The 24,291-nt window shown below is 40.1% G+C and overlaps 1 protein-coding gene across 2 annotated transcripts in view; it reads left to right on the forward strand.

Moving 5' to 3' along the window:
* Nucleotides 1-24,291, forward strand: part of MAP4K3 (mitogen-activated protein kinase kinase kinase kinase 3) — a 69,924-nt gene that overhangs the window by 7,328 nt on the left and 38,305 nt on the right. For both annotated transcript variants that reach the window (XM_088521296.1, XM_088521298.1), the window contains exons 2-14: nt 1,420-1,477; nt 3,881-3,971; nt 8,023-8,087; nt 9,894-9,949; nt 12,451-12,498; nt 14,579-14,621; nt 15,276-15,348; nt 17,453-17,584; nt 17,900-17,962; nt 18,046-18,127; nt 18,213-18,323; nt 22,190-22,265; nt 23,438-23,496. In XM_088521296.1, coding sequence (XP_088377422.1) covers nt 1,420-1,477; nt 3,881-3,971; nt 8,023-8,087; nt 9,894-9,949; nt 12,451-12,498; nt 14,579-14,621; nt 15,276-15,348; nt 17,453-17,584; nt 17,900-17,962; nt 18,046-18,127; nt 18,213-18,323; nt 22,190-22,265; nt 23,438-23,496 — 957 coding nt within the window. The remainder of the gene's footprint in view (nt 1-1,419; nt 1,478-3,880; nt 3,972-8,022; nt 8,088-9,893; nt 9,950-12,450; nt 12,499-14,578; nt 14,622-15,275; nt 15,349-17,452; nt 17,585-17,899; nt 17,963-18,045; nt 18,128-18,212; nt 18,324-22,189; nt 22,266-23,437; nt 23,497-24,291) is intronic.

Here is a 24,291-nt window from a genome sequence, read left to right on the forward strand (position 1 = left end):
GTTTTATAATAATTTTGCAATAATTCTGCAGAACTGATCTTTCATTTGAAATGCTTGTGAACGGGATATCCTTTTTGCCATCTCTTGGGAGTGATCCAGCACGGCGCAGTGGTGGGTGCAGGATTCCCAACAGGGAGGGGAAAGGCAGTAAATGAGCATCGTTCAGGAGCTGGGGGGCAGCTTCTTTACTCTCTTCTTGTAGCTGGGCACAGGGGGCACAGAAGTGTCCTGCATATATGGGGGAAATGCCGGTTGGTACTTGGTTCTGCAAAGAGAAATTATTAGTGTTACCTTTTGTGTTGTTTCTTAATGTATTTTTAGGAACTTGCTCCCTTGCTTGCTCGGCAGGACACAGGCTTCAGCACAGCGGTGCCGCAGGTGCATTAACAGCAGTTAAGCTGTTGAGTTGTGGCTGCTGAGGCCGCAGTGCTGCTGAGACTGGGTTGCTGCACGAGGCAAACGCTTTTTTCGTGCCTTCTTACTCCTCTGGGGTCTTGTTTATTTAGTACCCTTGCAGAAAGGGAGGATACTCACTGCCTGACAGCAAGGATGGAGAGGCAGGAACTAAAACGAGCAGAAAATGTGTTCCGTCTTGGTTGGAGACAGCATTATGAGAATATTATCCCTGTCATTAGGAGCAGTCACATACTCTGCTGGGGAGAGCTCCTGATGCTCCGAGGGCCCTGCTCTTCTGGGGTCCACAGTTGTTATGATTCCTTTGCACGCAATATCACAGGGCTCAATTGGTTGTGGATTTTAATGTGGAGGAATAGCATCATCAAGGACTTGAGCAATTCAGGACTGGCATGTGTCAGCAAAGCGTTGCTTGAGCAGGCTTAAAGGTTTGAGATCTTGGTACAACTTAGTTGCTCAATATTTTTGTGGGATAATTTGCTTTATCGTTAGAGAATAAATACAATGCAAGAAGTTTTGTAGGAAGAATGTTTCCCATAAAAGTATCTTTTTATTTTTTTTCCAGAAATGTCCGCAATAAAGCAGCCAGAAAGACCTTTTGTTAAATACTGGAGGGGAGCATGTTAGCCACTGAATTCTTACTGTTCAGCTTACTGGCATTGAGCAAAGACATGGATTATCTTAAACAAGTGTTTTGCCTCTAACAAAACTCAGTTACAGACCTTATCTAATGAAAACGTATACCTCAAGGACAACAAAAAATATATGGCTGATGTAGTTAGAAGAAAAACCCCTAAGGTTACATGACAGAAATGTGCAAGATTTTTTAATGTATTGCCTGATGCTCAGACTGTTTTGTTTAAGTCACTGTTTTGGACCCTTGTGCATCTTGGGTCCTCTTTCATCCTTGCATTGGCAGAGAATCTCAAGTTGGAATTGTAGAGTCCATTGCCATGTTTTGTTCTCTAACTGCAGTTTTGTTTTTTTTCGTGTTTCTTTTTATAGGCCCGAAATGTTAACACGGGTGAGCTAGCGGCAATTAAAGTAATAAAACTAGAACCAGGTAAGTGTTTCTCTTGTGAAATAAAAGTTACTGAAACAAAGTATTTTCATGTTTAAAACATGCTTTTACACAATTATTTGAGTTCACATGAATGTTTTTGGGAAAGGGATGATTCTTGTTGCCTTCTTTTTCAGGGTAGGGCCAAGTATTGGTGTTCTTTTTTAAATAAAAGCGGAGGGTGGACAACAAGCAACATGTGAGAAGGAAAAGCTATATCTGGAGGACAGTTAAAGTGTCTGAAAAGAAAAAACAAACTGTCATTTTAAGTACTACCTTTTCAATCCTTATAATGCAAAAATGTGTATAGAACAAAAGAAATGAGGAAGACAGAAAGACAAAAGAAGTTGGCTGGAGAAAGCAGAGGAGGAGAGATATCGAGGAGGACAGGTGAAATGATGGGTGACCAAGGGGGACTACGGCTAAAACTTCATGGTGTTCTAGATTACTGCTTGAGCCATATGTCTGCTCTCCTCTTGCAAAGTGCATCTCCCTTACAGTTCACTTATCAGTGTGCAAGAGCCGTTTGATTAATATGGTTAGACTTGTTGAACATAAGTACTGTAATTTGGGAAGGAACATGTCCAAATGTTTTCGTTACCTCAGTGCTGTTCATTTCAAGATTAATATGGAGCGGGGGAAATTCTTTAATTGGGAGATTTTATTCTTAATGCCTGTGCAGCCTGAGAAGGAAAGAAGGTACTACTTCCTTCCATTTTTCTCCTATTTTTGGTGTGTGAATAGAAACATATATATTATGTGTGTGTGTGTATACATATATATATATATGTATATGTATGTATATATGTATATGTATATGTGTATATATATATATATATATATACATATACATATATATATATATATATAAAACTTGCTTTTTCAAAACAGAACAGTATTTTACTCTTTGGTTCCAAAAGTTGACGTCTAAAGTTCATGATGCAGCTTTAATCCAAACAGAAAGTTGGGGTCTTGGATTATCCTGGCTACTTCTTCTGTAACTTTTTTGTGGAGATTCCTGCCCCTGAAGGATTTGGATGGCCTTAGCAGTGCTGGGATACACATCCCAAAGGAGTGGTGCTCTAGAAGCCTGGCCAGGGAACAGCAGGAACAGTAATAACTTTAACCTGTTTGTACCAGACCGTGAATAGGAGACAGTTGACTGTGACATTACCTTGCAGCCAGCAGCTTGGAATTTGCTTTAGTAATGCAATACACCTGAATATCAGATCTGTAGGTAAAAAGTAACGTTGTGATGACCTACAAATTAGGAAATGTTGATAAAAAACTTAAATGTTTTCTTAAACAGTAGTTTGGCCAGTTCTAATGGAGTTTTGTGTTTATGTGTGGACTTTATTAACATCTGTATAACTGATAAACATATGCTTACTGTCTGTGCTGAGGTTTTGGACAATAGCTTTGATTTGTTTCTTCAAAGCTCTCAAATTATGCTGAAGTGAGCTATAACAGTACACTAGAGAAGAATTTTGACATATTTCGTTATGGAAGGATGACTTTGAATTTTCATGTTTCTTTGGCTTGTTTAAAGAGTCTCTCAATTTATTCATGCTTGTTTTTTTAAAAAGACTTTCATGCTTATTTTATCTATGAAGTCCTTTACGTTAATGAGAATGAGTTGTTTTCATTGAACTGTGTTTGCCTAGGACTAACTAGGCCAAACAAAGTTCCAGAGAACTTATGTAAAAATAACAGCAGCAAATACAAAATAGCTCGATAGCCTTTCACCTCCTCTGTCTTTCTTACCTACAGAATTTCCACACATATCCCAAAAAGCAGAACCACCTCTTTCAAACATCTTAGGTTTTGCTCTTTGCACATGGTTTTACGCTGTCTGCGTCTGATCGGGCAGGTGCAGCCTAAGCATGAAATAGTTTTGGCATTTACTTAGGCTTTACTATGCCAGTGTTTTGCATTGTCCATATAATTTTGTGCTCGCTGAGTGTACTGAAAAGTTGCAGTAGTCGAATGTTTTATCGAATGTAGTATTGGATGCTTTGGGCTCAGGAAGGTGATAAAATGCAGGTTGGACACCTGGCCAAAAATAGCACTGTTTTCATCTTTTTAAGAATTGAGGTTAATGGCAGGGTATGTGCAGATGGACAGAGTGGGGTCTTGGGGAAAATACAAAGTTTAGAAAGAGTTATGGCCAGTGTCATAAGAGATAACATATAGCAGATGTGAAGTCCATCTGGCCTGGAATGAGACCTCCTGTCTAAAGAGTTCAGTTTCATATTGATAAAACCTTGCTGAATAATACTGATTTATAATCTAGAAGATCATTAGTTTTAATTATTCAAAATTTCTATTTTGAAAACATACTGAAAGTCTCCTTCAGAGATGGGTACGAACTAGGATGATGATGATGATTATCCTTCTGCTTTTCAGGAGAAGATTTTGCTGTCGTGCAGCAGGAAATCATTATGATGAAAGACTGTAAACATCCAAACATTGTTGCTTATTTTGGCAGCTATCTCAGGTACAGTTTGTTTCCTTTGCTCGTATACAAATACCTCTATCTCGTTGAAAAGGAGAGGTCCATAGAGAGGCTTAGGCAAAACAGAATTTATGAAATCTGTATTATCCACTTGTATTTTTTTTTAGTCATCTTTATATCTGTTTTATTACCTGTAGTGTCCCTCCATAAATAAGCAGGTTTCTTTTGATAAAACCCTTCTGTGACAAAAGTGGTCGCATTCCCTTCGAAATGAGTTGGCATTGAAAAGCTTTGAATTTAATACATAAATAGAAGAATTAAGCAGAAATATGGAAAGTGTAAAGAAGGAGGTGACTGTAATATTTTAAAATCTGTTTCAATTAAAAGTCTCTTAGTTGCAAAACTATGGGAATTTTGTACTGCATTGCATAATACAGTTCTCAGACACTCTCGCTTTACTGGTATTGGCATGTGAAAATGTCTATGAGAGAGTAAATTGGAATTTTATGGGGGAATAAGGAGAAAAAGTTTGGGTTTTGTTTTGCTTTTTTGCTCTCCTTGCTTAGTACTACATTAAATCTTAATGACATTTTGGTATTGAAGCACATAAAGGCTCCATAGTTTCCAGCTTTAAAAATCCCACTGGTGTCTGTGCTTTGAATTTGTCTTGAAATATAAGAAAGATCCATATTTCGGTTCTTTAATATTTGCTTTTCTCTCTTGAACTGCATAGTTTTGCAGTATATGTAATAATGTACATTTCAGCTGTTTTGCCCTTTTTATTTTTTTGCAGTTTCTTTTGTAAGGTGTTATGCTTACTCGTTACAATTGTGTGAGGTCCATACCGTTGCAATAAGCTCCACACAAATTCTCTATATTGACCAAATTGTTAGCAAATTCTTAATTATACTTGATGTTGTAATTCTTAGTACAGACTGATGCATGTTTTATGCCAGATATATTGTTTGTGTGATAGTGAGGACTGCACTTGAATGACTATTTTGTGAACCTAGGGCTGTCATAACTTTGGTCATATTGTCCAGGCTTTTGAAACCCCGTGATACGTTTAATGTGGTTTTGGAGGCTGCTGATTTGTTTCAGCTATTTACATATATTCCAGCTGTCTGGGGACAGCGTAGGTGGGATGTGATAGTGCTGCGTGTTGTCAAAGTGACAAGACCCCATCCTAAAGACAAGATGCCAGGTTCAGTTATATGTTCCCCTACTCAGCTTCAGCAGCTCGAGCTGAAATTTTCTGCAATGGATATGAATTTTCTGCCATTGCCTAAAGCTTTTCAGCAATATAGGTCAGGCGTTCTGGAGATTGGAAGAAATAGATGATATTTGACAGTGAAAAATCCTGGTAACTTTTTTTTTTTATTAAATAGCTTTTGTGTACCATCTTTGAAGCAGGATTTAATATTTGATAGAAGGTGGCTTTTGTATCTGGAATATGTCTCTGTGTCTTTCCCTTTTGGAAACCCTTCCAAACTTGGCCAAGGCTCCTCCTGAAATAATGCCTTAAAAAAAAGCTGAATAACTGTGTAGTGAGAGCCAACGGACACTGGCCATGTTAGGAGAGTAGCAGAGCTTGGCATCCGTGTTGGGGGAGAGAAAATCCCCACAAGCAGTGTCAAGGTGGGGACATCTCTCCCGCTGGAGGCAGAGCAGGGGCGTCTCAAGGAGTTTTGTTTCCCTCCTGCCTTTGGGGTTCAGGAGCCTCAGTGGCCCGTAATGAAAACGTGTTTCTCACCGGTGGGGATTTGCTGCATCCCTTGGTTCCAACCCCTTGTTGGCGCCGGCCTCCTGACAGCAGCTATTGCACATGAGCAGGTACAGTTCATGCCGGCAGGGTCTGCGTTTTGAATCATCCTGATGTTACCATCATTTCCGAGGGGTGAGTGGAAAACCTGGTCGCAGTAGTACTTCGCAGGCACAGTTTAGCATGGAGCACGCAGGAAGTTTCTGCAGGCACGTTAGTTTTCAGAAGAAGGCTGAAGAAGAAAGCAAGGAGGCAGGCAGGAGCGCGTCCCACGGGTAGCAGCGCGGACGCGTGCGCAACGGGGCACGGCCATCAGCAAAGGAGCGAGCCAGGCCCTTCCAGCGTTCAAATTGATGCAGTTATTCATCTGTTTCGTTGCTCACAGCTTGTCAGGTGGTAAAATTCACTTATTTTTGCCTTTCAACAGCCCTGGCAAGGGAAGCTGTGTTGACGTTTTTCCTGATGCTTGACATTAACCTTGCTTACTTAGCAAACCTGAAAGTCATGGTTGCAAATGTTTTAAGCAGGTTGATTTACAGGGAAGAGGTATTTGAGGAACAGAAGAAGGAAGGGCTGGAGCTCGCTGTGCTGTTGGAATTATCCTACATTGTTTTTCTAATGCATGAACTTCTGACCAGAACACGACTGTCCGTTTTGGTTTGTTTTTGCAGGGAAGGTTATTTGTTTAGTAGAAGGATTGACAAAAGCTTCCAGTTGTCTTGCTGGCTTTTTTTTTTTTTTTTCTCTTATCAATCATAGTTTCCTGAACAATCTAGTCCTACTAATCAGAAGTTTCGAAGACTTTGTGTGAAAAGAAGTTGGGAACAAAAGTTGTCATTGAATTCTTCAGTGAAAATTCGGGGGTTGAAATGTTGCCTGTCCTCATGACTTACATTTTGATGCTTTTCCTTTTTAAAACTCGCTTTCCTCCAGTCTTGGAGTCTCAAAATCTACCTGTGTTAAGAGCCCTGTGTTAGGCCCCAGCTCTGTTTTGTTCTGGCTTGATGCCCTCTCTTTGGCAGATGCTCTAATGCTCTCTCTTGTCTGGACAACCGAATAGTTGTGTTCAGCAGACTTCTCACTGCTTGACCTTTTCTTGGCCAGCGCCTGCTAGGAACGACAAGAAAAATCTCCTCACCCTCTGCTTGGCACTGCTCTGCTGTTGTTCCCGGTGCTCCTCTCCTGTCGTGTTTGGCTTTTCCAGGGAGTCCAGTTCGTGCCCGGCCGCCAGCGGAGCTGCGAGGCGGCGCGGCGGGTGCCACAGGCTCTGGGAAGGCAGCGCCAGGGCACCTCGTCCCTGTGGTGACAGGGAGCTCCCGCCGCCTCAGCGCGCCGAGGGCTCGGGCGCCGCGTTAAGGGAAGGCGGTTTCTCCGCTTTTGTAATGAAACCTGAACGTGGGCAACGCAAAACCAGGAGCCTTGGAGCAATCGTGAGCCTTCCCTTTGGTGTCCTTGGTCCCACGTACGCTCCTGTTTCTTCTCGTTCCTTCTCTCAGCATTCGGCCGCCAGGAACGCCTCGGTGCGTCTCGGCTATTCTGCTGGCCTAAAAGCCTCTCTGCTTGGTCCACGTGTCCTTTCCTTGAGCACTCCCACGTGCAAAGGCGCCGTAGTAGTGCCCTTGTGCTGTACATTTCTTTGAGACCTTCTGCCTCCTTATCCTGAACAGGAGATCACCTTTTCCTGAGAGACCATGAGTCAGGCTGAATCAGTGCCCTTGGAGAGAGGGAGCAAAAGAGCTTCCCTCTTCCCCTACTACCGAAAATATCCATGCATATTTTTGAGGGAAAGGTTGTAATTGCAGCTGGCGTTTGTCCACAGCATGGGCTGCGCTGGGCCTAGCTTTGGCTCGAGCATTAGAGCTTCACTGCATTTGCTGAGGAAGAAAGAAATTAAATTGAGAGATATTGCTAGGGCTTTTTGTGTTTTATTTTTTGGGGGGGCTGTATTTTATATATTTTTTATACCTCCTCTGCTCTAAAAGGAAAGGAGGATAAGCAAACATGAGGAAGAAATAAAAACCCAGTATCTATATTCTCTCTGCCGTCAGTGGAAACAGGTTTCATATTGGCATCAGTCTTCACAAAATTCAGTGTGCACACACTTTAGTGCTACTGTTCATATTTCTCCTATAAACACTAAGTAATATCCCCCAATTTTCGTTTTGACAGGGCATTATCACATAAAGATTGAAACATGTTCAGTGTTATGATTTGTATTTTCCTCATACAGAGCTTGTTACATTGCGCTCCCTCATGCTGGAGTCCTACGGCTTCTTTCGTAGTTACTGTTTGTGAGTGTGACAGCTAATGACTGGTTTATTCCCTTTATAGACGAGACAAGCTGTGGATTTGCATGGAGTTTTGTGGAGGTGGCTCTCTACAGGATATTTATCATGGTATGTCAAAACCATACTTCCGTAAAGAGCTAAGTTAAGCTCACTTTCAGAAATGGAGATGATTACAGTCTTTTGGAATGAAAGAAGATGAATCTTAAACTTAGAGAACATAATAGTCTATTGAAGGTCAGCTTTAGCTTTTTTTCTTCTTTCAGCACTTCATATACAGACCACTGCTTTTTAAATACTGCGTAAAATTAGACAATGCTATATTGTAAAAATAGAGAAATTGTATGGTTTTGTTTCATAGCCGTTTTGTTTGCGTTTTCGACCTTTGTCTTAATCTATGCCGCTGTCTACAGATACCTAAATAAATAGATTGATTAGCAAGGGTGTTCTTGTGCTATGTAAGCACTGCCTTTATGTATATTTGTATTGCCATAGTGCCAAGAGGGCCCTTTTCTGTGCCAGATGCAAGGCATGTGAAAAGCAAAGGTGACCTATACATTTGCTTTAGGCTTAGGTGCAACAAGTGGGCAAAAAAACAGGGGTGTGTAAATCTATTGTGTAAAGAAAGGGTCAGTCAATTGATTGCCAGTTTTTGAAAGGCAAAATCAGTTTTAAGGGATTATAGTACCCTGGCAAGAAGGTGTGATTAGGAAAAAGAGCTGTAAACAAGTAGTGGTTCCAAGGTGATGTTTTTCAGACAGGAAACTGGTCCGAACTCTAAACTGCAAAGATTTTCTGCATTCGTAACTTCACGTCCTTATCTGGTGTATAAACAGCCTGGATAAACATCTGTGTTTGTCCCCGATGCCATGAAAACGAGGCACCAGTTTACAAATCCAGACCCTCCTAATGGCTCTGTCATTTGAGTAGCCTTCTTGTCGACCCCTCATGTCTCTGCCAACGCTGCTAAAAGCATCGTGTCCAGTAGGGTTTATGTGGGACACCTGCAGAGAAGGAAGTGAGCTCATGTCACATAAATGCTTGGACAAAAGTCAGGCAGGAATGGCTTCCTGTTGCAACTGATTTTAAGCCTCTCTGCTACTAGCTGGAGCAAAAGGCTCTTCTCTGATCTCAGTTAATTTCCAAAGTTCCTTATTTCAGTTTGACCGTAGGCCTCAACAGTTAAATCTGGCAAACATAAATGTTACTTTGGTTAAGATTTAAATTGCTCAAAATAAACCTGCAGGCCCAGAAATACATGCTGTGGGTGCTAATGTGCTACCTTTATGCTGTTTTAGAACTTTTCTTTCAGAAATGGGCAGATGGCATGGATCTGTTTTAAAATACATAATGTGTGATACTCATTTCTTATATAGCTACACTTTTGAAGAAGCTAAGCAGTTAGGTGCTTAATTGTTTTTAATTTGTAGCTCCCTACTCCTCCGGTTTCCTTTGAGAAACCCCAGCCAACACTTGTTTCCTTTGTTTTCTCTGCAAAACATGAGCAGCTTGCAACAAGGACAACATTTCCTGTTCTTAAAATCTTTTAATTTGGGGATTAAAGTCCCGTGACTGAGAACAGGTCATAGGCCAGTCCGTGTTTGTGTTTCGCTGTTTGGTTTATGCTTTTCTTTACAATGAAATCCTCTAAGAGGCCTGTGTAAAATGGGAATTTGTGGGAGAGGAATACTCTTCCTTACCTGGGGAAGTTCCTAGGATTTTTGAAGGGGGACTTTGGAAGGTGCATGGTGCTTTCCTCTGTCTGGATCTTCTGTCAGCTCCCCTTGGTGTAAATGGGAAGTAATGGCACAGGCTCCAAAGAAAAAGAATCTTACTGAATGTTGAGGGAGAAATAACTGTGTGTGTGTTTGTCTGATTGATTGATTTTCCTTCTCTTTTTTTTCCCTTCTGTTTCAGTGACTGGACCACTTTCCGAACAGCAGATTGCTTATGTTAGCAGAGAAACACTACAGGTAGTACGTTCAAAGGTTCTTGTGTTACATTAAAAACGACTTTAGACAAATTATACAAAGTTTTAAAAGATAAATAAAAGTTGAACATATCTGTATGATGTTGTGCAAGTGCAGTATCTAGATGACTTCCCATTTTCCTTTGTTTTCTTGTTTTGCTTTGTTTTAGGAGATTGTTTGTTATAGCCTAGAACTGGTTGTATAATCTGGATAACCTCAAATTATCCCAGATCATTCAGATGAAAGCTGCCCTCCTCCTTTTATTGCTTTTTTCCTCTCCTCTTAAAAAAGAGGGAAAAAAACAGCACATTTGTTTGTTTGCAATAATGTCTGTTACTGCACATTTGAAGGGGAAATTAAAGGTTTGCTTTTGTGTATCTGGTTGTTGGCCTGTGCCAGTAAGAAAAAAATAAATGCCTGTGTATTGGAGTATTGGAGGTGCACACTAAGGCGATCGCCGCGGTGGGTAGGCCAGGTTGTGTCTGTCCTTCCCAAACTCGCTCAGGATATCTCTGTACAACCTTTGTCTGTTGTCTCTGAGCCAGCAGTGCCAGAGGTTGCTGCCTCCTGACTCCCAGGACACTCCTTCTCCCTCTTCCCCTCTATTTTTTCTTCATTTTTGTTTTTTCTTGTCCTTTACAGTGGAGTCGTGCTTGACTTGACAGCTGGGAGTGGTGTTTTCTTTTTCAAACCTTTAATCCCGTTTCTCCAAACTCTGCAAAGTGTTTAACATCTAAAATGGGGTTTGTGAAATCACTATATATTTTGGGGGAGACTTCATGGTCAATTTGTTTAAATTCCTTATGGGAAAAAAAATTGCTACTTTGTACATGCATTTTAAGCGTTTACACTGGTACCCATTTTTGTATGTTGTGAAGCTATCTCTAACTGTTTAACTTGTTAAAGTTGATAATCCAGCATTCTGATGTCTTGCTATAGTTTATAAACCTTTCTTGATCACTTTTCATGGTCAAAAAACGAGAATATAGTCCTTCTCTGAGTCTAAGTGTGTCCATTTGTCCTCTGTTTCCGTGAGCCCAGAATTTCACTTGAATGCCTAAAGTAGCTTCTGGTTTGGTGTTCGTGTTTAGAAGCCTGTTAGATGATCTGATTTTTAAAAATGCTCGCTCTCTGGTTGGAATTAGTGCGACTGATTTTGAAAAGGCCCTTTAAAAACGGACTTTAAAGTATTTGCCTCTAGGCGTTCACTTCTGAAAATGGTGGCATAAATTCTTTCAAGACCGTGGTAGAACTGAGCAAGTTTCTGGACTTTTTGTGCTAGTGACATCCAGAAATTTAAGCATGAGGAGCAGCCATTGCCACTTTGCCAGCTAATGGCATTTGCGGCAACGGTCTGTTGGGTGCTATGATTAAATACACTTTCGTACCAGAAGCAAATGAAAATGAGTTATTTTCTGGGGCTGCCTGCACAGCTGGATTTTGAGGATCTCCAAAATCACAGGTCCAGGTTGGTGTAGGTGTCTGATGTCATTTCTCTGAAGAACCCAACTTAACCATCAGGAAGAAAGGTTGGGAGTGGTTTTTTTGTTGTTGTTTGGTTTGTTGTGTGTGTTTGGGGTTGTTGTTTTTCCTCTTAACTTTTGTAGCTCCTTTATGCAGTTACATTTCCCAACCAGTTAGGTTATGACTCGAGCTACATCCTACCCAGGTTTTCACGAGCTGACAAAGACAAGATACCCCTAAAATATATCATCAGTAGTATTGTTGTCTATCTATTTGTTGCTATTTACTTGAAAATTGGCAAAAAAGTCCGTTGTGACATTTGCATCTCTAGTGAATCACAGTCATTATGGAGGATTTTGACCTCAGAGGGACACAGATATTTCCCTGCAGCTTGCCCTGTGGAAGAATATTTTAGACACAAGCCTGGAATGCCAGAATGCTCTGGGATTAGCACATTATCAAGAAGGATTTGGTGGTCTTGTGTTCATCCAAAGACTTTAAAGCCTCTAGCTTGGGCTGAGGCACTGGGTCACCAAATTCTTCAGTGCCATCATACAGATCACCCAGGAAGTAAATCCTTCCTGAAGAGATTCACAAGTTAAACCCCCATGCTAGCCCAAGACACTGTTTGCTGATATGCTTTTTGAGTTAATTAAAACCTGTAGTGATATAGGAGAGCATCTCTGCACTGGGTTTCTTGTGATCAGATTGCTGAATAGTAGAGTGATAGGCAGTTTAAAAGTCCTTAATGTGGTCTAGAAAGGTGACACTTAGTATGTCCAGAAGAAAAACGTTCTCAAGCTGAGATTTCCTCCTACAGGTGACTGCTATTTCTTCCTTTGATCCACATTTGGATATTATGCTACTGGAACATCTTGTTTGCAAATGCACTTAACTTACGCTGTGAAATAAGAGTATACTTCAAGCACAGTATCAGTCAGCTGGCTGAATTGGATCCCAATTCTGCCTGTTAATTTAATAAGAAATGTATTTAATATTGAAAATACTGGACTAAATGATTACCTAAACATTTCTTGCAGGGACTGTATTATCTTCACAGTAAAGGAAAAATGCACAGAGACATTAAGGTAAGTCAAAACCGAAGGGATTTTTTTTTAAAATCGAATATATCAAATGTTATTGTTCTTCATTGTTGGAGATATTTGGGAGATATTTTTAAATAGCTTAGTTTCTTCTGCTTATTAAAATAAAGCTGTTTTTTTCTGCCCAAGAGAACAAAAAAATTCTTTAAAATGGGTTTGTGGTAATAATTTATTCTTGTAATGGGAGCCAAGCGGAGCACTCAGACTAGTGCTGTGAGATGTGGCCGGCGGCGGGTGCTCAGAGCAGCACCCGTTCAGCTGCCCTTGCCGTACAGACGTCGTATGGACGTGCTCCCTGCCCAAGAGGAAAAGGCTTCGGCCCCTTCAAGAAGCTTGACATACCCATCTCTCTGAACCTGCTAGGAAACACGCTCGTTGCTTGACTTCTTGCCTTTGAGCAGTTTGCAGGTCAATGCCTGCTCTTTCTACATGGTTCTTAAATGTTGGAAACTCCTTCTATCTGCTCCATTCCAGGCTAACACTAGAGAGGCTACAGGCTCTATAGGCATTGACTTAGTTAAAACTTCACCTGAACAAGGCTTTAGCAAAGCTGCCTTGCTCTGTTGTTGCTTCCCTGTGGTCCTTCCATTCACTTTTTGTCCCTGGAGAGTATTATTGCATGGTCTTCACCTTTCCAAACTCTTCCTTGCTCAGCCTCTGGGTTAAACCTGGCAGGCTTCCTCCTGGAAATCTGGCAGTAAATTCTGATGCCCCTTAGTGGTGTGCTTTTTGCGAGGTTAGGGGTGCAATGCACAGGATAGCTTCAACTGCCAGTGTCTTAATACAGCCTAGTTTTGAGGTCTTCAAGGAGTTGTTCTTGATTGCAGAAGGGTATTTGGGTTCTGAACAGTCATGAAAGTCACTTTTGTCGTAAGTTATAGGATGCTGAGTGCTGCTTAAAAGGAGGCAGTGCGTTGGTATCTGCTTCTGAACAAACCTGAGCTCACTAAAATGCCTAGGATGCTTTCAGTTGGATTTAAAAGATACTGATCTCACAAGTGTGGAAAAATAGGATCATCACCTGCAGATCTCCCCACGGCCAAATTGTACCTGCCTCCTTAATTAGCAAAATTGTGTGGGTTTAGATTTGTTCTGCTAGCCTTGAAGGGCAGACAAGGTTGTGAGCGCGTTAACTGGGCTGTGGGGGTGTTGGCCAAGCTCCATTTCCAAGGCTCATTAACTCCCCTTGTGCAATCCTGGCTGCACTGCTGAGGTATTACGGCAGGCCCCGCTTCCCTCTCCCTGATCAAACCACCGTCTGGAGCAGCCCGGGTTCTTTGGGAACCCTCTTTGCCCCCTTTCTTTGCAGTTGAGGGGCAGTGCTCGCATTCACAGCTCTGTGTTTAGCTTTGTTCAGCCAACTTCTCTTCTTGTGGTGCTCTACCTGTAGCTGGTTTCCTTCTTCAGGTCAGGTTTGTCCTCCGTCCTGTTATGTGGTAGTTTTATGGTGCCAGTTGTTTTTCAGGGCTAGTTTATATCAGAAATCTGAAGTGAATGACACAGTCATCAATAATAATAATAATAATAAAACTTTTAATAACAGGATTTCTGTTGCAGAAGGGCGGAAATAGTTTTGCTAAACACTTGAATATCAAGGCTTGTCCTTAGGGCTGTAATTATCATGGCTCTCAAACAGGACAAAACCAGTTCCTACAGATGGAAGAGAAAATTAAACTACTTCCACTCTGACCTTTTACAGTTCCTGGTTCCTTTCAATCACTGTAAGAGGAAAAAAGAGAAAGTAAGGATTTACCAGCATAGGCAGATCATCCCATTTAGCTGGTTGAGAGGGTTTGGTGTACAATGGGAACTGTGTAGTGCCATAGGCTAAATAGAGCTAAACTTAAACTTCATGAGAAGCCCTGTATGTGCCAGTTCCATTATATAATAGAAGTTGCTGATTTCATAAATTTTTCCTTTAAAATGCTCAGATTTCTTGAATGCACAATCCTTGATTGAGTCCTTTGCCCCCTAGGCTATCATAGATTTCCCATGAAGTTTTTCTGATACTTGATTTTAAAAAAAGGCGTATTTTAATTGAAGGCTTTTTTTGATTGTTTTTAAGGGGGCAAACATTCTTTTAACGGATAATGGACATGTAAAATTAGGTGAGTTACTAAAACTGTTAAATGTTTATGTACTCTAAACATACTGCAGAAGGCTTTCTGGTTTTAATCTCATGTAGTGGTTTGTTTTAAGGAATAATGAACATCAGTGGGGAGTCTTGCTGATTAATATCTAACTGCTCACCATTAAATTAATAATTTAGGAGTAATTGGAGTGTAGTTTTAGAACATTGCTTTTTTGTTTGTTTTTTTTAAAGACCAAATGGTATAAAAATCAAATTGAACGCTTTAACTATTTTTAATAAAATGCACCATCTAGAGATCCTGGCTATGAAATATAGTTTAAAGTACTCCCTGAAGGAACTGCTTAGAGAATATTAATTGGAATATTTTTTCATATTAAGAGAGCACATGGTAGGATTTCTATTCTAGCCATTTTCTTTCTTGTGTTGAAATGTTTGTGTGTAGCTTACATATTTGGTGGGTGATCGAGTGCAGCTGACCCATGATTTAAGGGTCAGCAATTTTTCATTATTTGCTTTTACTATTTATTTTTTGTTAAATATTTCCCTTCTATTTAAAAAAAAAATCTCAGATTGGAGAAACCATACTGTAGCATAGATAAGCAATGAATTACCCTGAATCATTACTTCAATTATGAACTGTCTTATTTTACTTTTTTTTTTTTTTTTAAAGCTGATTTTGGAGTATCTGCACAGATAACAGCTACAATTGCCAAAAGGAAATCTTTCATTGGCACACCATATTGGTAATTACTTTATTTGGTTGTTAATATAGTAGTAAAATATGTAACACTGTTGAAAACACATGTTACATAACTGGGTAGATGAATCACTGAAGTGTGTCGGACTTTCTGGCTATCATATTTGAGTTACTTGTGCTAAATCCTGAACTAACTGAACATCAGACAAGATGCTGCAATGCTCTAAAAAATCAAATTGATTTGCTGCTATTACTCTTGAATCAATTCAGTCCATTTCAAATTATCTGTGTTTTTGCATGTCTTCAAGTCTCACCTTAACATTTTTCTTTCTTGATGATCAATTTTGGTACCATATGTTCCCCTGCTCCAGGTATTGTCTCTCTTGCAACTCCTCAGCTTATAATGAGGTTTCGCTTTTGTCTCCACAGATGCTTTTGCCCCATCTGAAATGTCATTTTTAACCCATTTTCTTGTTTGCTTGCTTGTTTTGTGTTTTTTTGCCTTACTTGTTTAGACTGATTGAAATAAAATTTACCTTTCTGTGCTATCTGTTGCATCTTAATCTTCTCCTCAGTAAACTAACCTGTATCATTTACGCTATTTATATTGCAGATGTTTGTTTTTTATGTGCTCTGTCTGTAATGAAACTGGTTGTTCCTTTTTTGCCTCAAAGCAAAAATAGCATTTTTCTGCTGCGTATTTTTCCTTGTAAAGTATTCAGAGCTCTCTGTATGAAAGTACAGCACGTACAAGAAAAAGCCAATGTAAAGGAAAAGTAATCTAAGTTCTTAGACTTGAGATGGACTCAAACACAGCATTTTTAGCATTCCTATGCAGTGTAAGTCACACCAAGACATGGATTCGCTTCCCTTTTGGAGTAACCCAGGCACCCTTCAGTCACATTACAGAAGTTAAGTCCTGATGCAAAGCACCACTTTTCCTTTGCGACACTTAGAGATTTGGGAGGAGAAGCCAGGAAGCAAAAACTGCACAGGAGAAAATTGAGTGAGCTAGAGAAGCAGTGCGAAGGTTTCAGTGGCTCTTGGAGGTGTCCAGGCAGCAATTGTGGTTGGACAGCAGAGAAGCAAAGGGGTTTAAACCTCTGCACTGTCTTTAGTTCCAGTGATCTGTCTTATTTATCTTTTCACTTCTCTTCCATTTCATTTTAGAATTATCCCCCATTCCTCCTTCAGTGCCATCCTTTTAAAATCCCTGAAATGCTGAAAGATGGAAGAAATGTATTAAAATTTTTGCTTGTTTTCAGCTTTTTTTAATTTCGTAACATTTTAAAATTGAGCCATCTCTGATAGTACGAAGCAGTACTTGAGGACTCATGATATGTCCTGAAGTTCAGCAATGCAAAGCATGCAATGCTGCTTACTGAATCATTTTATTTAGATGTACCTTTATGCAGATCAATTACGTATGTAAAATTGTTCCACTCGAGGTGCTGAAACTATTTTGTAAGCTTAAGTGAGGCCTTTCAACATTGCCATGAGATAGGTGTTAAAGATGAGGAGCACTCTTGTTTAGAGCTGACAGAAACTCCTCGGGTCTCATTCTTTCTGGAAGTTGTTGCTTATTAAATTCCTCTTTCGAAGACTCTATTCAAAGAAGTCAGTTGATGGCTCTCTGGGATGATGTGCATAATTTTATTTCTATTTTACTGTAGTTGAATAATTATATCTTAGATAGTCTCTTTTGCTCTTGGAAAAAGAAGTTCGATTGGTTTCGTCCACTTCCTGCCAAGAGGCTGTTTTTTAAACTGCCCCTTTAGTTACTGGAAGATGTTTGATGAAAAATTTCTTGTTTATTCCAGAGAAGGAGGGTTTTGTCTTGGGACATATTTTTCCTATCATTGCTCTCAACTAAATGAGAGAGCCACAGTGTTAATCCTTTGGAAAGGAAATCTTTGGAAAGAAAGGGACAAGTGAGGGGGAAAAAACCTTACACTTCCTGAATTTTGTGAATTTTAGAAGCTTAAAATTAGCATGTATGGTGTATACCTTTACATATATATGCATATATGTATATCTCAATATACTATTAAACTTATAAATACAGTGCTGTAGAGGAATGCACAGTGAAAAAAAGAATGTTTGATCTGTAGAGAGAAGCATATCTAAGAGAAAAGTGTCTTGCCCTTTAGGATGGCGCCAGAAGTTGCTGCAGTGGAAAGGAAAGGTGGCTACAACCAGCTCTGTGATCTCTGGGCAGTCGGAATAACTGCTATAGAACTCGCCGAGCTCCAGCCCCCAATGTTTGACTTGCATCCAATGAGGTTAGTGAGTGGCTAATGATTCTTTTGGCAATAAATGTTCATTAACTAAGCTGTTTGGAGTAACTGGCTCCATGTGCTTGCATTATTTGGGGCTGCTGGAAGGGTCTTGAGATGTAAGTGTTCTGAATGTATGCAAAACTGAATGCATGCAAAGCTCTTTCTAGTTTACTGTAAATATGTAAACTTTCCTGGTAGTTTCTCTTAAATTGATAGACTTCTTACGTTCTCCATGAATCTTAGGGAATGTTAGAGAACTTAATAACCTGGCTTATATTTGTCATCACGATGCCAACCACAGATCCACTGTTTTTTCAGGGCGCTCTTTCTAATGACGAAAAGCAACTTCCAGCCTCCCAAGCTAAAGGACAAAATGAAATGGTAAGCAGTTCTCTGCTTCAGTTGATAATGATCATGTATTTCACTGGACATGAAATTCTAATGTTTACCATTTCATTTTGCAGGTCCAATAGTTTCCATCATTTTGTGAAAATGGCACTTACAAAAAACCCTAAAAAACGACCTACAGCTGAAAAATTATTACAGGTATAATGCCTTTTTAAAACGTTAATGAAATTAAAATAAGCTGGAAGATGACCATGAATTTTGATATGTTTTTTTCTTCTTTCAGCATCCTTTTGTTACCCAGCCATTAAATCGAAGTCTCGCTATTGAACTTTTGGATAAAATGAACAATCCTGATCATTCCACTTACCATGATTTTGATGATGATGATCCTGAGGTAGGAGTCTATTTTAATCGTAAAATCCGGCTAGGATTTCATTACTCAACAGAACAAAATTGTTAGATACATTTCATTCATTCATTTTGTTACGTTCACAAGTTTCACTTATTGTCACTTTGCAAGAGTTTGTGTTGCAGATGCAAATGCAAACTGCTTCCCCAGTCCTGATTTCTACCGTGCCTCCTACCTTCTGTTTCTTCTTGGAATTTCCATTCATCTGCAAGGAAAGCATTAATAAAAAGCATTTCACACTTACATACAACTAATCCTTGACTCGCAGTCTACTGTCTGCTCAACTTTGACATGAGGACAAGAAGCAAAGGATCCCATTTGTTCTGTTAAATGTTTTGCTGTGTGTTTCTTGCCAATTATATTTTTGTCTTAGAATAATATAGGAGGCTTAATTTTGCTTCTTATTCTGTCAAAGACAAAATTTCTACTTTAACAGCAGGTGAAAAAATAGTGAGCTTATATAAAAATAAGAAACTTGGCAGGACTGCGGGGTTTCACAATTGAGAGAAGGTAAATGCTTTCTTGCTGCCTTCTTCACACTTTTGTTACTGAAGACTTCCCAAATGTTTACAGTTTCCATAACTTCCATTGATTCATTGCATGCTTATGTATTTTATTTTTCTTTATGGGAAAAACTAGTATGAAAATGCCTTCAAATGCAAATAGTCTCACAAGGAGCAACTATTCTGAGGGTATTAATTTTGAGATTTCACAAGTTAAATGAGCTTCCACCTTCTAGAAAAAGCAAAGGCAGTGGACATGCACAGAGGCTGTTTCTGTCCGTTAAAGTTGGCATAAATATAGAGGAAAAGCAAAAGTAAAATCTGTTTTATTCTATTGTGGAGTGCAGTGTTAGCTTTTGTTAAATATTTTGGGTGTGGAGGGGAGATTGAGGAAGGCATGAAGATGGAACAGTCAAATTGCAAGTGAAAAAGAGGCCTTTTCTGTAAGGACCCATCAGTGATATTAAACACACAAGGAAGCCTTTAGTATATATACTTCCACATCAGTATTAAGAGAAAGCGGTCTGATTTCTTAGCGCTGATAGAGACAGCTCAGATCTGCTCGTGGTTAAGTTCTAAGGATTGGGTGTCCTGTAGTTCAGTGATGACAGTTCTGAGGCCTGCTGGATAGTATTTTCGTGAAACCAGAAAACCAGTGCTTTCATGGGCCTTGTAAGAAGGAAATGTGTCTGTTTGGGTGTGTTTCCTACCACTGAACTGCTGGGATCAAAGTAGCCTGCACTGTGGCTCTTCCCTGCTTTCCTGGAAGCTATATGGAATTACTGATGTACTGTCTTCCTGTGTCACTTGCAGGCATCTTCAGCAGGTATCCCAGTCATCTTCATTTTGAGTCACTTCAGTGAAGAATCTCATTTCTCATCCTGTGTAGTATCACTTCAGTGCACATTTTACTGATTGTTACTTATAGCTTTTAAAAATGGAGCTCTTGCATGTAACTTCTGCCATATAATAATGCAGAAGTTGCGTGAAAGAGCTCTATTTTTAAATACACAACAAATAGAAGATTCTTCTGTTGTTCAGTATATTACTTACTGTTTAATCCCATAGTGAAGTATGATATCAGGAAAAAGCTACGCCTTGTCTGGGGAGAAAATAATAGGAAAAGAAAGCAAACTCACAGCAGTGATCAGAGAAGATGCTTATTTTCATCATTTATAAAGGAGCTGGGCTGGCTGACACTACTGAGCATAAACAAGCTGTCTCACACATCTTGTGTTTTGTGCTTTGCAAAATTAGTTCAGATTTGTTGTTATTTCTCCATTGTTGTTCCTCACGTGGCACTGAGCTCTTCAGTGGGTTTTCAGTCACCATTACCTGTAGTGCTGGATCTTCATCAGACACACAACTTGGATGTCTCTTCTAACCGTGTTATCAAAGAGCATTCCATCCTTGGGGTATTAAATTCATCTGCAAAATAAAATTTGTAGTGGCATCTGTAAAAGCTCTTCCATGCGCAATAAGCAAGGTCCTCTTCTGTGAACAAAGCAGATGAGAGATTATCTGATGCATCTTGAGCAAAGACTGTGTTTCAGATAAGGAAGAAGTGCTACCACAGGTAAGGCAGTTGTTAGCCTTGCGGTCACTCCCCTAATAAATCAAAGGGGTTGAGAGATGTCTGTGCTCTTTTATACACAGTTGAAGTTGCTTCAAGACCTGCCTGTTCGTAGAGGTAGATGCAGGTACTCATCAGAACTCGGAAAATACCTGCCTCTACACTAGAGGCACCTGAATGCATCCGTCAAAAACGGAAAGAAGCAACTTAAGATAGTACAACCTTGGTGAGAATCTTGAGCTCAGACCTACTCCCTGATGCCTTTTTTGAAAGCTGAAGAGCTTTCCTGGTTATCAGTGGTCTTTGAAGAGATTTCTACTGCCCCCTCGGATGCCAATTCCTGACCTGGCCCCAATTTGGGGGGGGTGCTATCTGTTACTCTTTCAATACTCTGGAGAGTTACATGGCTGAGGTAGAGAGGAAGATGTGGGTTTGCAACCTGTTCAAGTGCCTTAGTATCTTCAATTCATCCTTAACAGTATTCAAGCAAAGGCAACGTTCAACGTGGAAGAAGAAAAGATCACGCTCGTGCATTCTGCTTGTTCAGATGTAACAAACAATTCTCCCCATGATGTTTTTGTCATTTGTTTGGCAGTTGTATGTGTGAGTTTCGATGGCGGTTCCTGTGACGGGCACAGTCTTAGAGGAAGGGCTGCAAAAAGCAAAGTGCTTATGCTTGCCTCTCCATGCACTGTATGTTTTTGGGGCTAAGAGTGCTCTTGAGCTCCATAGAGTGTTTCAGGCTGTGTCTGAATGGCGTTGGTGTCAGAAAGTTTGCTGCTGTTCCTTTGCATTTGATGGCAGCTTGTGCACCTTCTGTGTCAGCTCTTTCTATTGCTCCATTGCCTGGGCAGGGCATCCCGGGCAACTTGAGAACTTGGCCTTGTGATAACAGAAAACAGGCAGATGAGTATTTCACTATCTGGACTGTTATCCTAGTCAGGCAGCCGCATGTAGATTTGCTAGGTGATAGCAAAGAGCCTTTCTTCACACAAGGCCTGTGACCCAGCTTCCCAGAGCTCAAGCAGGAATTCCCTCTGGGATGGAGACCCTCTGAGTGATAGACTTTCTCTGGTGCCCCCAGTCAGGTTTTGAACTGTCCTTCGTTTGTATCTCAACTAGAGGCTCTGGGACTCTTCTCGCTGTTGCTGCTGTTGTGGGTAGAACTGCTCGTTGGATGAGCTGACTCGTAGGACATCATTCAGGGGCGTGGGGATCCTCACCTGCAACTCTTCTTTAACGTCTAGTGCTCATGTGTGTTCACAAATTTCTGTCCCATGGGTTCCCAGGGTGTTTCCAGCAAGTCTGGGGGCTGGTAGAATGCAATGTAAAAGCAGGCTCTGCCCATAGTGTAACGCTGACATCTGTGACAGGGCTGAGGAACTCACACAAGGAGCTTTAAAGACAAAAATGTCCCCCACACCAAAACTTTGGCTTCTGATGGTTCTGTTATAAACACAAACACAGTGTGCAAACAGACATTCATCAGCAAAGAATCGTGGGTACGTAATCTTTCAGCACTTAGAGCATTTTGAATACTTAAGTAGAAAATCAAATCAAATATCAACATGCATCCTGAGCTATAGCAAACCATTTTTTTTAAAGCTCAGAAGAATCCAAATAATTTTGGTTAATTTTTCGGTTTTGATATTTTGCTGAAGAAACATGCTAAAGACAGGTGCATGATACAGGGCAAGAATGCTTTGTTTGAAGTGAATATACTTTGGAATTAAAGCTTTTTTTTTTTTTTTTTTTTTTTTTTTTTCCTTTTCTAGCCTCTCCTAGTGCCTCATAGAATTCATTCAACAAGCCGAAATGTGAGAGAAGAAAAGACACGCTCTGAAATAAACTGTAAGCATGCGTATATTAATTTTTATCAATTTTAGTTACTGACGTTCACCTATAGCTTCTACTGGGACTGCTGCATATTTGGCATATACAGAAACATTTTTATGGATATGCAGCAAGATAAAAACATGCAGTTTCATTTACAGAGACAGGCTCCAGATGACTTTGCAGAATAAATGTGAATGTAAAATACTTGAATACAGACCTTTGTGTGTGTACTCCAACAGATCTCATTATTGCTTCATCTTGAGTAAGGAGGGTATAACCTGAGCTCTCTTGAGAGCTGATCGGGGCAGCTTCACTCAGGTATTCAGCGTGATGCCTGATTCTGCTGAACAGCATACTGTTACAGTGCTGCTTATTATGTATAATGATTTTAGGTGTCTGAGGATGAAAAGTCTTGCAATTAAATCTTGGACTGTTGGGTCAAAAAACAAAAACAAAACAAAACAAAAAACAACAAAAAAACACCCTTCCTGTAGAGTTGAAATGAAAGCCTATACCATTTCTAGTTGCTGGTTGCTGAGGGGAAGCTTTCTCATCCTTCATTAATTTAATATCTTTTTGTCATTTTTACTCTCAAATTGAAGCAAGACACTGAAATTGAAAAAGGAAGAAGTTGATCACCAGCTGTTAAAACCAGACTCCGTCCCCTAAATTATTCCTTTGCTTGAATTAAACCAGGGTGATACATGAAGCCTTTTTCTTGAGCTAAAAATGAGAGGAGCATCTGCCGAAGAGCTCTTCTACAAGATGTGATCACCACTCTCCAAACTTCTTTTGAAGTTCATTAGTGCTAGTGAGTCTCCTTCTCCCAGAGAAACAGATCCATGAGTGAATTCACACAGAGGATGTATTTTTCTATACACTACAGCTGCAATGTCCCATTAAAGACAGTGTTCCATGTCCTGTTCCCTAAATTCTTTTCCTGGTCCGTCTAGAGAGAAGTTGGGGCAAATGATGGCAGTGCTGTCTCTGTAATAGATGATAAGTAATTTTTGTGCCCATTACTTTGTAGTGGGCACAAGTTGTGCACATACCAAAAGTTTTCATCAGCAGTGATAAGATACTTTTTTTTTTTTTTAATGAATTATCTCTTTTTATTAACCTCTAGAGACAAATTCTTTCCCATCTCAATTCAACTCAAATTCTTCTTTTTCTTTTTTCCTGTCTAGTTGGTCAAGTAAAATTTGATCCACCCTTGCGAAAGGAGACAGAGCCACATCATGAATTTGTGAGTAGCAAGTAGCATGGGCTGTGCTTGGCATATTAATCCCTGCAAACACTTGTGGAGAAGGGGAAATCTAAAGACGTGTGGCACACTTCCTTAGCACCACTAAATTTATTAGCAATTTTTATAGAAAGTGATAACATACTGGTCCTAAATCTTATGTTGCCATTATGCTGTATGCAGTAAGATCCCTTATTTTGGGGCATCAGGTGTGACATCTGTGGTAAGCAACAACTGTCTTGTGGATTTCCTTCATCCTTTATACTTCATTGCCAAGTATATCATTCCCCTTAGTTACTTATAGAATTACTGTTTTTTACACAGGTTTTGCTCTCCCTCATTCTCTCATTGACAGTGATTGGTATCAGAAATAATCATAAAATTGAAAGCCTGGGAGGGGTTATGACACCTTAAGAAATGGATTTTTGTGGGATCGTTCCTTTTCCACACAAATTTTGTGTAGCCTCATTCGGAGTCTTTAAACCCACCTGAGCTGTACTGAGTCAGGCAAGATTTGTTGCCTCTGTTCCTTGTACCAAGGGGCTGCGAGGGCGGGCGGTGAGGAACAAGGGGAATGAGAGCTCAAGCAGTGGGGGAAAAGGTGTCTGTGCTGTCTCACATGCCCCACTGTGGTATCTTCTCTTCCATGGCATCTGTTGCTTTCCACATTTGTGCACTTGGGCAGTTCCTTCTCATTCCTGATGAAAGACACTCCTCTGCTACCCTACTGCAGGCTTTTGTGTTCCACTTACCTAAAGCAGGTGTTAAGGTGAAAAAAATGGCCTGTTACCAGGTACG

Source organism: Tinamus guttatus, unplaced genomic scaffold (assembly GCF_059628265.1).
Source record: "Tinamus guttatus ecotype Peru unplaced genomic scaffold, ASM5962826v1 Tinamus_guttatus_pri_ptg000116l, whole genome shotgun sequence".
Classification (NCBI taxonomy): Eukaryota; Metazoa; Chordata; class Aves; order Tinamiformes; family Tinamidae; genus Tinamus; species Tinamus guttatus.